We start from the raw sequence: 12,644 nt of genomic DNA on the forward strand, positions 1-12,644 counted from the left end.
ACGACCGCACTGCTGCAGCCAGACCATTAATGGCCACTAGAAATAAGGAGACGCTCAACACTGAGCCCTGCGGGACCCCATTTTCCTGTATATAAGATGAACTAGAGGTGGCACCGACTTGCACCCGGAAAGAGCGGCGCAATAAAAAACTTCGAAGAAAAGCCGGGAGCCGACCACGAAGACCCCACTCATGCAACGTGGCGAGGATGTGATGCCTCCATGTGGTGTCATACGCCTTCCGCAGATCGAAAAATACAGCAACGAGATGCTGACGTCGGGCAAAGGCCGTACGGACAGCAGATTCCAGCCGCACCAAATTGTCCACTGCAGACCGGCCCTGACGGAAGCCACCCTGGGATGGAGCGAGGAGACCGCGCGACTCAAGGACCCAACACAAACGCCGCCCCACCATACGTTCGAGCAATTTGCACAAAACGTTGGTGAGGGTAATGGGACGATAGCTGTCCACCGCCAGTGGGTCCGCACCGGGCTTCAAGATGGGGACAATAATACCCTCTCGCCATTGCGACGGGAACACGCCTTCGCTCCAAATGCGATTAAATATCGCGAGAATGTGTCTCTGGCAGTCCCTGGAGAGATGCTTCAGCATCTGCGCGTGGATGCAGTCTGTTCCTGGTGCTGTATCAGGGCAATCGGCGAGGGCAGCGAGGAATTCCCTCTCGCTGAAAGGAGCATTGTATGTTTCAGAACGACGCGTGTGGAATGAGAACGGCGTCCGCTCGGCTCGCTCCTTGAGAGAGCGAAAGGCGGGGGGATAAGATGCAGTCGCAGAGCTCTGAGCAAAGTGCGCGGCAAGCCGTTCAGCAATGGCGGCAGCGTCCGTGCAGACAGCGCCGTCCAAGGAGAGCCCAGGGACACCCATAGGGGTCTGGTATCCATAAATCCGCCGGATCCGGGACCACACGAGTGAGGGGGAGACATGGGAGCCCAAGGATGAGACATACCTCTCCCAGCACGCCTGCTTACGCCGTGCAATAACACGACGGGCCAAGGCACGGAGCCTCTTAAAGGCGATGAGGGTCTCGAGAGACGGGTGCCGCCTATGACGCTGGAGAGCCCGCCGATGGTCGCGAAGAGCCTCAGCAATCTCCGGCGACCACCAGGGTACAGCCTTCCTCCGAGGGAGGCCAGAAGATCGGGGGATGGCAGCCTCGGACGCTGAAATGATGGACGTGGTTAAAACACGGACCACCTCGTCAATGTCACCCTGTGGGGGAGACTCAATGGCTGCAGCAGAAGTAAAAGCTGGCCAGTCTGCCCTGTGGAGAGCCCAGCGGGGCAGGCGCCCAGAAGAACGACACTGGGGTAGTGACAAATAGACGGGAAAACGGTCACTACCGCACAGGTCAGGGTGCACCCTCCAGTGGAGGGATGGGTCAAGTCCGGGGCTGCAAAGAGAGAGATCGATGGCCGAGAACGAGCCATGGGCAACACTGAAATGCGTGGGAGCACCGGTGTTCAAGAGGCTAAGGTCGAGCTGAGCCAACAAATGCTCCACGGCCCGACCGCGGTCATCAGAGACAGTCCCACCCCATAGAGGGTTGTGGGCATTGAAATCGCCCAGAAGCAGCAATGGTGGCGGGAGTTGAGCCAGCAGCGCAGCCAAGACATGTCAGGGGAGCTCCCCATCCGGAGGAATGTAAACAGAGCAAACAGTAATAGCCGGAGAGAGCTCAACCCTGGCAGCAACTGCCTCTAAAGGCGTCTGAAGGGGTACTGGCGAGCTACAGACAGAGTGGTGAACAAAGAGGCAAACCCCACCTGACGCTCGTTGACAGGCAGCACGGTTCTTATAGTATCCCCGATAACCACGAAGGGCGGGGGTCCGCAGTGCAGGAAACCAAGTTTCCTGCAGAGCAATGCAGAGAACAGGGGAATCACTCAGAAGCATCCGGAGCTCAGGCAGGTGGCGGAAATAACCGCCGCAGTTCCATTGGAGAACAGAAGCAGGAAGGGACTGGGAGGGCGTGAATGCGACTAAGAGGCAGACAGCGCTTCAGAGCCAACCGCCGCCACCGGGGGAGAGTCAGCTGAGTCCATAGGAGAGGCCCCCAAGGGTTCCGTGAGGGCGAGATCCGCGGCAGAGGCGAGGATCTCCACCTCATCCCCCGAGCCAGGACTATGTACAGCAGGCAGTGCTGAAACCGCCGGAACGTCCTTATTCTTGGACACATGCCGTTCCTTCTTCTCACGTCGGCCCTTAGGGTGAGAGGGCTGGGAGAGCTTCTCTGAAGGAGCGTCGGAGGCTGACGACGACGCAGAAGCCCTACGACCAGCAGTTGGCGGAACCTTCAGCCACTGGCTGACATCTGGCTGGGAAGGAGAAGAAACGGAGGAAGGGAGAGCCCCGAGGGACCCCTTCCGCGAGAGAGGAACCAGCGGAGGCAACGCCGGTGGAGAAGGAGGGGGAGGGATCGAGCCTCCCGGTTGTGGAGCAGACGTCATTCCCGAAGTAAGCGTGGGGGGAGCGACAGAAGAGGGTTTGCCCCCAACTGCTAAGGGGGCAACAGAGGAAGGCTTGCCCCCAGACACGAGGGGGGCAGACAGAGACACACGGCCCCGAGGGCCCACTGTAGGCGGCACAGATGAGGCGACAACCATCGCTCGCGTGGGCAACGATAACGTGGCTGCAGCATAAGATGTGCGAATGGAAGCAGGATACAACCTTTCATATTTCAGTTTTGCCTCTCGATAAGTAAGCTGGTCCAGGGTCTTAAACTCCATGATCTTCTGCTCCTTATAAAGAACGGGGCAATCCGGCGAGCATGGAGAGTGGTGCTCCCCACAGTTGACACATACAGGCGGAGGCGCACATGGAGAATCAGGATGAGAGGGGCGTCCGCAATCTCGACATGTAGCGCTGGATGGGCAACGGGAGGACATATGCCCGAACTTCCAGCACTGGAAGCACCGCATCGGGGGGAGGGACGTATGGCTTCACGTCGCAACGGTAAACCATCACCTTGACCTTCTCGGGCAAGACATCACCCTCGAAGGCCAAGATAAAGGCACCGGTGGCCACCCTGTTCGTCTTGGGCCCTCTATGTACACGACGGACAAAATGGACACCACGTCGTTCCAAGTTGGCTCTCAGCTCGTCATCGGATTGTAACAAGAGGTCACGATGGTAAATAATCCCCTGGACCATATTTAAGCTACTGTGGGGAGTGACGGTAACAGGGACGTCACCCAGCTTATCGCACAAGAGCAACGCTCGTGACTGGGCTGGGGAGGACGTCTTGAGGAGGATGGACCCATTCCTCATTTTAGACAACCCCGCCACTTCCCCAAACTTATCCTCCAGGTGTTCCACAAAAAACAGAGGCTTCGTCATAAGAAAGGAGTCACCATCAGTCCTGCTGCAGACAAGGTATTGCGGTACGTAAGGCTCCCACTTGGCACTAGATCGGCGTCCCTCCCATGGCGCAGCCAACGAGGGGAACGACTGAGGGTCATATTGTGCAGCATCAAAGTCGACTCTACCACGCTTAGAGACGCTGGTGGCCGTGCGACCACCAGCTTGGTGTGATTCATTGCGCTTCATTGCGCCACATCCGCCCAGATGCCACCTACTCCGAATGAGGGCTCTCCCCAAGGGCGCCACCCAGCCAAAGCAACGGGTACCTGGCTGATATCCTGTTGCCCGGAGTCCCCGTGCCCCAGACAGGATGGGCACATACACCTTGGCATGCATGGGGAGGAAACAGCTCTGGCATCTGTAGTGCAATCCCTGCGTGGTCAGGGGGCTACCACCAAGAGGGTACATGACGACCCCACCACAACGGACTGGCTACCGTGCTGGATTTTAGGTGTTGAAAGGGTCCACAGTTGTCGTAGGCGCTAAGAAGAAGAGTGCGCACAAGGCGAGAAGGAGACAACCCAGAAGATGTTGGGCGTAGTCCCCCCCCACACGACAATAGGTAACATGCAAGATGGCGGAGCATGATGGACCAATAGAAAAACACCACATAAGGTGTCCTTCCCCAAATGGCACGCACTAACAATGGACATAAATGACCTTGTGGATAACATCGGAAGTTCACTGGGGCTTTTTGCGGATGATGCTGTGCTATATCGAGAGGTTGTAACAATGGAAAATTGTACGGAAATGCAGGAGGATCTGCAACGAATTGACGCATGTTGCAGGGAATGGCAACTGAATCTCAATGTAGACAAGTGTAATGTGCTGCGAACACATAGAAAGAAAGATCCTTTATCATTTAGCTACAATATAGCAGGTCAGCAACTGGAACCAGTTAATTCCATGAATTATCTGGGAGTAGGCTTTTGGAGTGATTTAAAATGGTGTGACCATATAAAATTAATCATCGGTAAAGCGGATGCCAGAGTGAGATTTATAGGAAGAATCCTAAGGAAATGCAATCCGAAAACAAAGGAAGTAGGTTACACTACGCTTGTTTGCCCACTGCTTGAATACTGTTCAGCAGTGTGGGATCCGTACCAGATAGGGTTGATAGAAGAGATAGAGAAGATCCAACGGAGAGCAGCGCGCTTCATTACAGGATCATTTAGTAATCGCAAAAGCGTTATGGAGATGATAGATAAACTCCAGTGGAAGACTCTGCAGGAGAGATGCTCAGTAACTCAGTACGGGCTTTTGTTAAAGTTTCGAGAACATACCTTCACCGAAGAGTCAAGCAGTATATTGCTCCCTCCAACGTATATCTTGCGAAAATACCATGAGGATAAAATCAGAGAGATTAGAGCCCACACAGAAGCATACCGACAATCCTTCTTTCCAGGAACAATACGAGACTGGAATAGAAGGGAGAACCGATAGAGGTACTCAGGGTACCCTCCGCCACACACCGTCAGGTGGCTTGCGGAGTATGGATGTAGATGTAGATGTAGATGCAGATGTAGAAGGACTCTGCCAGCTGTCAGATACATCCACTTACAAACCTTGCCACAGTGACCCCATTCCAGAAATCTAGCAGGATCTCCAGTCATTCCTCATATGCTTAGGCCCTTCCCAGAACCTCTCCTTGGAGTCAATCTCTCTGCTCACCCCTACCACTCCCAGCACTCCCACTTTTTACATGCTTCCTAAAGTCCATAAACCCTACCACCGAGGATGCCCCATTGTGTCTGGTTACTGTGCTCCACAGAGAATGTCTGCTCTCATAGACCAACACCTTCAACCTATTATACAGAACCTTCCCTCCTACATAAAAGATACCAACCATTTCCTCCTCTGACTCTCCACAGTTCCTGTCCCTTTACTACAGGGTGCCCTGCTCATCACTACTTATGCCACCTCTCTTTAAATATCCCTAATGCCCATGGCCTTACCGCTATTGAAAACAAACCAACAACCACCTTCCTAGTTGCCATGACCAACCATATCCTCACCCACAGTTACTTCTCCTTTGAAGACATTACCACAAACAAACCCAGGGTACGGCTATTGGCACCTACATGGCACAATCGTGTGCCAACGTATTCATGGTCCATCTAGAGGAATACATCTTAAACACCCAGAATCCCAAACCCCTCACCTGGTCAGGTTCATTGATGACATCTTTGTGATTTGGATCGAGGGTGAGGACACCCTATCCATGTTTCTCCAGAACCTCAACAATTCTCCCCCATTTGCTTCACCTGGTCCAAACTCAACCCAACAAGCCATCTTCCTCGATGCTGACCTCCACCTCAAAGATGGCTACATCAGTACCTCCATCCATATTAAACCTATTAACCACCGACAATACCTCCACTTTGGCAGCTGCCACCCGTTCTATATCAAGAAGCTGCTTCCATGCAGCCTAGCCACCCGTGGTTGTTGCATCTGCAGTGACAAGCAGTCCCTCTCAAAAATATACCGAGGGTCTCACTGAAGCCTTCACAAAATGTAATTATCCGACCAACCTTGTACGAAAACAAATATCCCATGCCTTATCTTTCCAGTCTCCCACCACCTCACAAAGTCCCACTGTCCAGCTTCAGAGGAGCATTCCTCTCATAACTCAGTACCACACAGGACTGGAGCGACTGAATTCCATTCTCCGCCAGGGTTCCGACTACCTCTCGTCATGCCCTGAAATGAGAAATGCCCTGCTCACTATCCTTCCCAACCCTTCCACAGTGGTATTCTGCCATCCACCAAACCTAAACAATATACTAGTCCATCCCTACACAACCCTTGCTTCCAACCCCTTACCTCATGGCCATACCCCTATAATACTCCTATATGCAAGACCTATACATCCTCCCACCACCACCTACTCCAGTCCAGTCACAAACATTACCTGTCCCATCAAAGGCAGGGCTGCCTGTGAAACCAGTCATGTGATCTACAAGCTAAGCTGCAACCACTGTGCTGCAGACTATGTCGGCATGACAACCAACAAGCTGTCTGTCCACACGAATGGCCACCGACAAACTGTGGCCAAGAAACAAGTGGCCCATTTGTTGCTGAGCACGCTGCCAAACATGACATCCTTCATTTCAGTGACTCTTTCACAGCCTGTGCCATATGGATTCTTCTCACCAATACCAGCTTTTCTGCATTGTGCAGGTGGGAACCTTCCCTGCAATACATCTTATGTTCCCATAACCCTCCTGGCCTCAACCTTCATTAGTCACTGTCCTCTCCCCCTCTGTTCCCATTCCAGCACTAGACAGCCCTCATTCCTCCATCACACCCAGTCTTTTTATCTCTCTTGTTTTCTGCTACCCCCCCCCCCCCCCCCGCCCCCCACCTCTCACTGTCCACCACCCCTACCCTACTATTCCTCCCCCTCCCTGCCTCCCCCCTCCCTGCCTCAGCCTCCTCCTTACCCCCCCCCCCCCCAACCAGTCACCTCTCACATCATGCACTGGTGCTGCTGCTCTCAGTGGGGCCTCAGCTGCCTGAGATTGCAGTTATGCATGTGTGAGAATTGCATTTGCGTGAGTTTGTTGTCTAATTTTGATGAAGGCCTTACTGGCCAAAAGCTATATTTGTGAAAGTCTTTTTGTTGTGTCTATCTGTGACTCAACATCTCCACTATATGGTGAGTAGCAACTTTCGTTTTCACAATATTGTTACAATAATTAACTTGGCTTTACCTGCACCTGTTATACACTACAAAATAGCTTCAGTTTTACACTCAACTTTGACTGCAATAGAGACAATATTTTTGTCAACTGCAAGGAACAAGCCCCCTTCTAAAGCCTCCTATGACAGTAGTTATGAAATTTTGGCAACTGCAGGTGGTTTCTGTGGCTGCAGGTGTCACAGTTCAGTGGAATGTATGTTGTGCTTTCTGCACAAGACTTCTCTTACTAGATCATTTGTAGCTGCCAGTCCTCAAGTAATTTTACATTTAACACAGTGCAACACCAAATTTATAATGAAAGTGCAATAATGATGTTGGTATCAAACAAAATTTGTGCCTTGATTGATGATTTATTGGCAGGGTGGATGCAATCCTTGATGGAGCGTCACCAACACAAGTAGAGATAACTCTAGGTGTACCCCAGGGAAGGGTAGCATTTTCAGAACCTTGCTGCTGATATTATGTATTAATGACTTGACAGAAAATATCAGTAGTAGCTTCACTTTTTGCAGATGGTTGTGTTTGAACAAGTGAACTATACAAATACTGGAGGTAACAATTTATTGGGTTATACAGGTGGGTCTCATCCTGCCCTATCCTTCATTTGTAATTGTCTCCGACATATTCTCACGACTATGGGAATTATTAGTTCTAAAAGGTACGTAGTACCTCACTTTTACTTTTTTGTGTCTATAGGCAGTGATACATATTTCGCCTCTTGATGGTAAACACTGGATGAAAATCTGTCTCAGGTTTTTTTTAGTTTTCTCAGTTGATGTCTTCTTAGATACAAATAAGTAGTTCATTCTATTTTTCTCTTGCATCCTCAAATTTTCTGATGCAATGAAGATAGCTAGCATTTCACACTGTATGGTGTACAATTTGGTAGAAATTAAATTTCTGGTGACTGACTAAATTTTTGAACCAACACTCATTTGCATTAACACATTATTACAGGACTGCGTTATTTATTTACTTTCTCAAACTGAATGTTTGTTTCATTCATAACCTCTCCTGTGATGTGGTTTCCAAAAATAATACAAACTTAAATGTAGTAATGAGACTTCAAGGTTTATGGATGACCAGTTACCCTATTACTTCCAAAGAGTGGTCATAAACTCATTTTTAAGGTATAGTTTTTCTGTTAATTATACCAGACACTAAGCTGCAAATTTATTTCTATGCTAAAATAAATTTTGACTTGTTATGCATCCCTGAGGATTGTGCCTCTTAATGGGGTTTGTCAAACACAATGTGTGATTGAATAAAAGAATGATCAGTTACAGATGCCAAACAAATAAGAAAAAGTACCTTCCAATATATTGTATATCCTCATAAGCTGTCAAGTTGCTGAGAAAAAGTTCTATACTTGGTTAATGAATTCAAAAGAATTTCAAGCTTTTCTACATCATGAAAAATAACCAGTTAGAAACCAGGAAAACCTGAATGAAATATGTATGATTTCTGGAAGTAAGATATCTGCATTCCAGAAAAACTCTGCTTTTTTTGCTTCAATCGTTGATGTACGGATATTCACCTTCCATCTCACATTGTGAGTTATTAGAACATTTTCAGTAAGAGACAGTAATCCACAAGGAAAAATTACATTATTTTTATTATTAGTGTTGGCAGAGAAATTGAAAAAAATTCAACACTTACTCGCTTGAAATCGAAATAAATATCTGATGATCCACATATGTCATCTGTTCTGCTATTTCAAGAGCTGAAAGTGTTTCTATGTTTTCTTTACTTGGTGTCTGAAATAGTAAAAGGAACATTCAATTATTTATTTCATAACTATTTCTTACTTTAGAATTTATAATGAAAGAAAATGAAACATACAACTTTCAAACAATTGTTAAGTTCCAAACATACAACTTTTCCATTTTTAACTCATTAATAATATATAATAAACATGTTCTGCAAAGTAGCTCTACACAAAACAAATAATACAATCATATTTAAACTCTTTTTTATTTTGTTCTGTAAGGAATTAATTACGTTACTTACACTGGAAGACACAAAACACAAAATTTGTATACAAATGATTTTTATTAGGAGCATTAAAGCATCCTCTTCTACCCACATATTATTCACAATATTAGTAATTTTTACAAACTAATTTTGTGTGAATGTGTTAAATAGGGAATGTCATGTGGAGGAATTCATTTTCAATTATATCTTTCCTTATCATTCTTCCTTACCTCATCCACTTCCTTTATAGCCCTTGTTGCTATGACATGAAATTAACGTGTTAAGAAATCAGAAGGATCAACACCCGGACCTATGCGGATGATGTAATTTTAATAATGCAGTATGAAGAAGATCTGATTCATGTGATAAGAGGTTAATGGAAGAGGCAATGAGAACAGGGATGAAGATGAATATGGACAAGACCAAATCCCTGACAGAATAACAACAGCCCTTTACACATGAATGTAAAATCCTTTGGAAGCATGAAAGAGTTAAAATATCTTGATGCATTACTCAATGAAGGAATGAGACAGACTAGGAAATAATGGCTTGAATTCAAGTAGGAAGCAGGTCCACATTTGCACTCAGAAATCTACTTAAGGCATGGCTTGTATCAAGATCCACAAAGATTAGGATGCACAGGGTTAAAATATAACCGATCCATGCTTCTGCACAGGCAAGATACCTGGACTCTGACCCAGAAGACTCAAAGAAAGCTTCTGAAATTTGAGAGTGCTGTTCTGAGACAAATTTTTGGACCAGTGTAGAATAGAGACAACTGAGGAGAAAGGAAAAATTGCAGACTGCAGGATTTGTAGAAATCCCTGACCATTGTGGCAGTGAATAAAGAGAGGAGACTGAAGTGGTATTGGCACATATTTGTCAAGAAGGCCAAATCACCAGGAAAGTGGTGGAAGAAGACATCAGAGGCAACAGACCAAGGGGAGGACTATACCTGAGATAGATTGATGGGGTCAGAGAGAATATGATTATGAGAGGATTAGCTGCACAAGAATATGTGGACTGAAGAAGATGGAGGAGTCTAATTGGTGAGGCTAAAGGATGACTACAGTTTGTTTAGCCAGCCTTACAAGTAAGTAAGTAAGAAATCAAGAGAGCTGGGAAACACTTCTGCAAGACATCGCATGTTCATTGCATACTCTCCCACCATACCTGTCATGGCATGATGGAAAATGATATCCAGTCCACAGGGAATAACATGTTTTTATTATTGGTGCTGATATATTTCTGTGAGCATCCTTTTCTGTAGATGATGGAGCAGAAAGAACTAAGCTCTTTTGTATTTCTATAAATGCAGTTAGTGGTAACTGTGCTAAGAGATTTTCTACTTGTTGAAAGCTCTAGGTTGATGCACTGAAACAAAAGGTGGGTTACACGTTACTAATGATCATAAATTTTAACAGCTACATGATTTGCTTATTTTACAGCTACTTGTAGCATCCACTCATATTTTATAATATGAACACCTAAAGTTTCAAAGCTACTCCAGTACTCATGTTTCCCAGATTTTTCCTTCTGAAAAACATCAAATTCTATCTAAAAGAAAAATTTGCTTGGAAGTCTTTTCTTGTCTGGCCATTTCTATAATCATTTCTCTGATTTTACATAAATATTTTAATCTTTTTATTGCGCTTTTATTTCATCTTTATTATTTTATTTTATTTGATATTTGTTTTGTATTTCAGTTTACCTATCTTTCCTTCTAAAACCTGGTCTAATGTAATAAAGGGTCTGAATGTCCACTGTTCAAGTTAAATAAATTAATGTCAGTTTAGATGCAATGTGAACTGGTCTGCTAAAGAATGATAATGAGAACATAAGGTAAACTGAAGCACACAGTGACAGTGTACTGATAGCAAAGGCAGTAACTGAGAACATTCTGTGCAAGTCCTACTTGCAATGAAGATGTTGGCACAGGAGATAAAGTTGTGGCAGGCCACATCAAAACAATCAAAGAAATGCAAACAACAAAATTTTAAAAACATAAAAGCAAAAAATGGGAAAATGAATAAGTCCTATGCATCAATGAAATGTATCTGAGATACCTTCATTTTACTAATGTCATTGTACTATTTGCCTCTGCTGCAGATAGACATCAACATTAAAAGAAATTACTGGAGCACATTTGAAAGGAGGCCTACAAAACAGTTAGAATAAGACTACTGTAATATATAAGCAATATACACTCCTGGAAATTGAAATAAGAACACCGTGAAATCATTGTCCCAGGAAGGGGAAACTTTATTGACACATTCCTGGGGTCAGATACATCACATGATCACACTGACAGAACCACAGGCACATAGACACAGGCAACAGAGCATGCACAATGTCGGCACTAGTACAGTGTATATCCACCTTTCGCAGCAATGCAGGCTGCTATTCTCCCATGGAGACGATCGTAGAGATGCTGGATGTAGTCCTGTGGAACGGCTTGCCATGCCATTTCCACCTGGCGCCTCAGTTGGACCAGCGTTCGTGCTGGACGTGCAGACCGCGTGAGACGACGCTTCATCCAGTCCCAAACATGCTCAATGGGGGACAGATCCGGAGATCTTGCTGGCCAGGGTAGTTGACTTACACCTTCTAGAGCACGTTGGGTGGCACGGGATACATGCGGACGTGCATTGTCCTGTTGGAACAGCAAGTTCCCTTGCCGGTCTAGGAATGGAAGAACGATGGGTTCGATGACGGTTTGGATGTACCGTGCACTATTCAGTGTCCCCTCGACGATCACCAGTGGTGTACAGCCAGTGTAGGAGATCGCTCCCCACACCATGATGCCGGGTGTTGGCCCTGTGTGCCTCGGTCGTATGCAGTCCTGATTGTGGCGCTCACCTGCACGGCGCCAAACACGTATACGACCATCATTGGCACCAAGGCAGAAGCGACTCTCATCGCTGAAGACGACACGTCTCCATTCGTCCCTCCATTCACGCCTGTCGCGACACCACTGGAGGCGGGCTGCACGATGTTGGGGCGTGAGCGGAAGACGGCCTAACGGTGTGCGGGACCGTGGCCCAGCTTCATGGAGACGGTTGCGAATGGTCCTCGCCGATACCCCAGGAGCAACAGTGTCCCTAATTTGCTGGGAAGTGGCGGTGCGGTCCCCTACGGCACTGCGTAGGATCCTACGGTCTTGGCGTGCATCCGTGCGTCGCTGCGGTCCGGTCCCAGGTCGACGGGCACATGCACCTTCCGCCGACCACTGGCGACAACATCGATGTACTGTGGAGACCTCACGCCCCACGTGTTGAGCAATTCGGCGGTACGTCCACCTGGCCTCCCGCATGCCCACTATACGCCCTCGCTCAATGTCCATCAACTGCACATACGGTTCACGTCCACGCTGTCGCGGCATGCTACCAGTGTTAAAGACTGCGATGGAGCTCCGTATGCCACGGCAAACTGGCTGACACTGACGGCGGCGGTGCACAAATGCTGCGCAGCTAGCGCCATTCGACGGCCAACACCGCGGTTCCTGGTGTGTCCGCTGTGCCGTGCGTGTGATCATTGCTTGTATAGCCCTCTCGCAGTGTCCGGAGCAAGTGTGGTGGGTCTGACACA

At 47.5% G+C, this 12,644-nt stretch overlaps 1 protein-coding gene across 1 annotated transcript in view; it reads right to left on the reverse strand.

Annotated features, from left to right (window-relative positions):
- Positions 1–12,644, reverse strand: part of LOC124805408 (ras-specific guanine nucleotide-releasing factor 1-like) — an 871,442-nt gene that overhangs the window by 196,979 nt on the left and 661,819 nt on the right. Inside the window, 1 exon segment of the mRNA XM_047265969.1 lies at positions 8,742–8,839. Coding sequence (XP_047121925.1) covers positions 8,742–8,839 — 98 coding nt within the window.

The sequence above is a fragment of the Schistocerca piceifrons genome, chromosome 7 (genome assembly GCF_021461385.2).
Source record: "Schistocerca piceifrons isolate TAMUIC-IGC-003096 chromosome 7, iqSchPice1.1, whole genome shotgun sequence".
NCBI classification, from domain to species: domain Eukaryota; kingdom Metazoa; phylum Arthropoda; class Insecta; order Orthoptera; family Acrididae; genus Schistocerca; species Schistocerca piceifrons.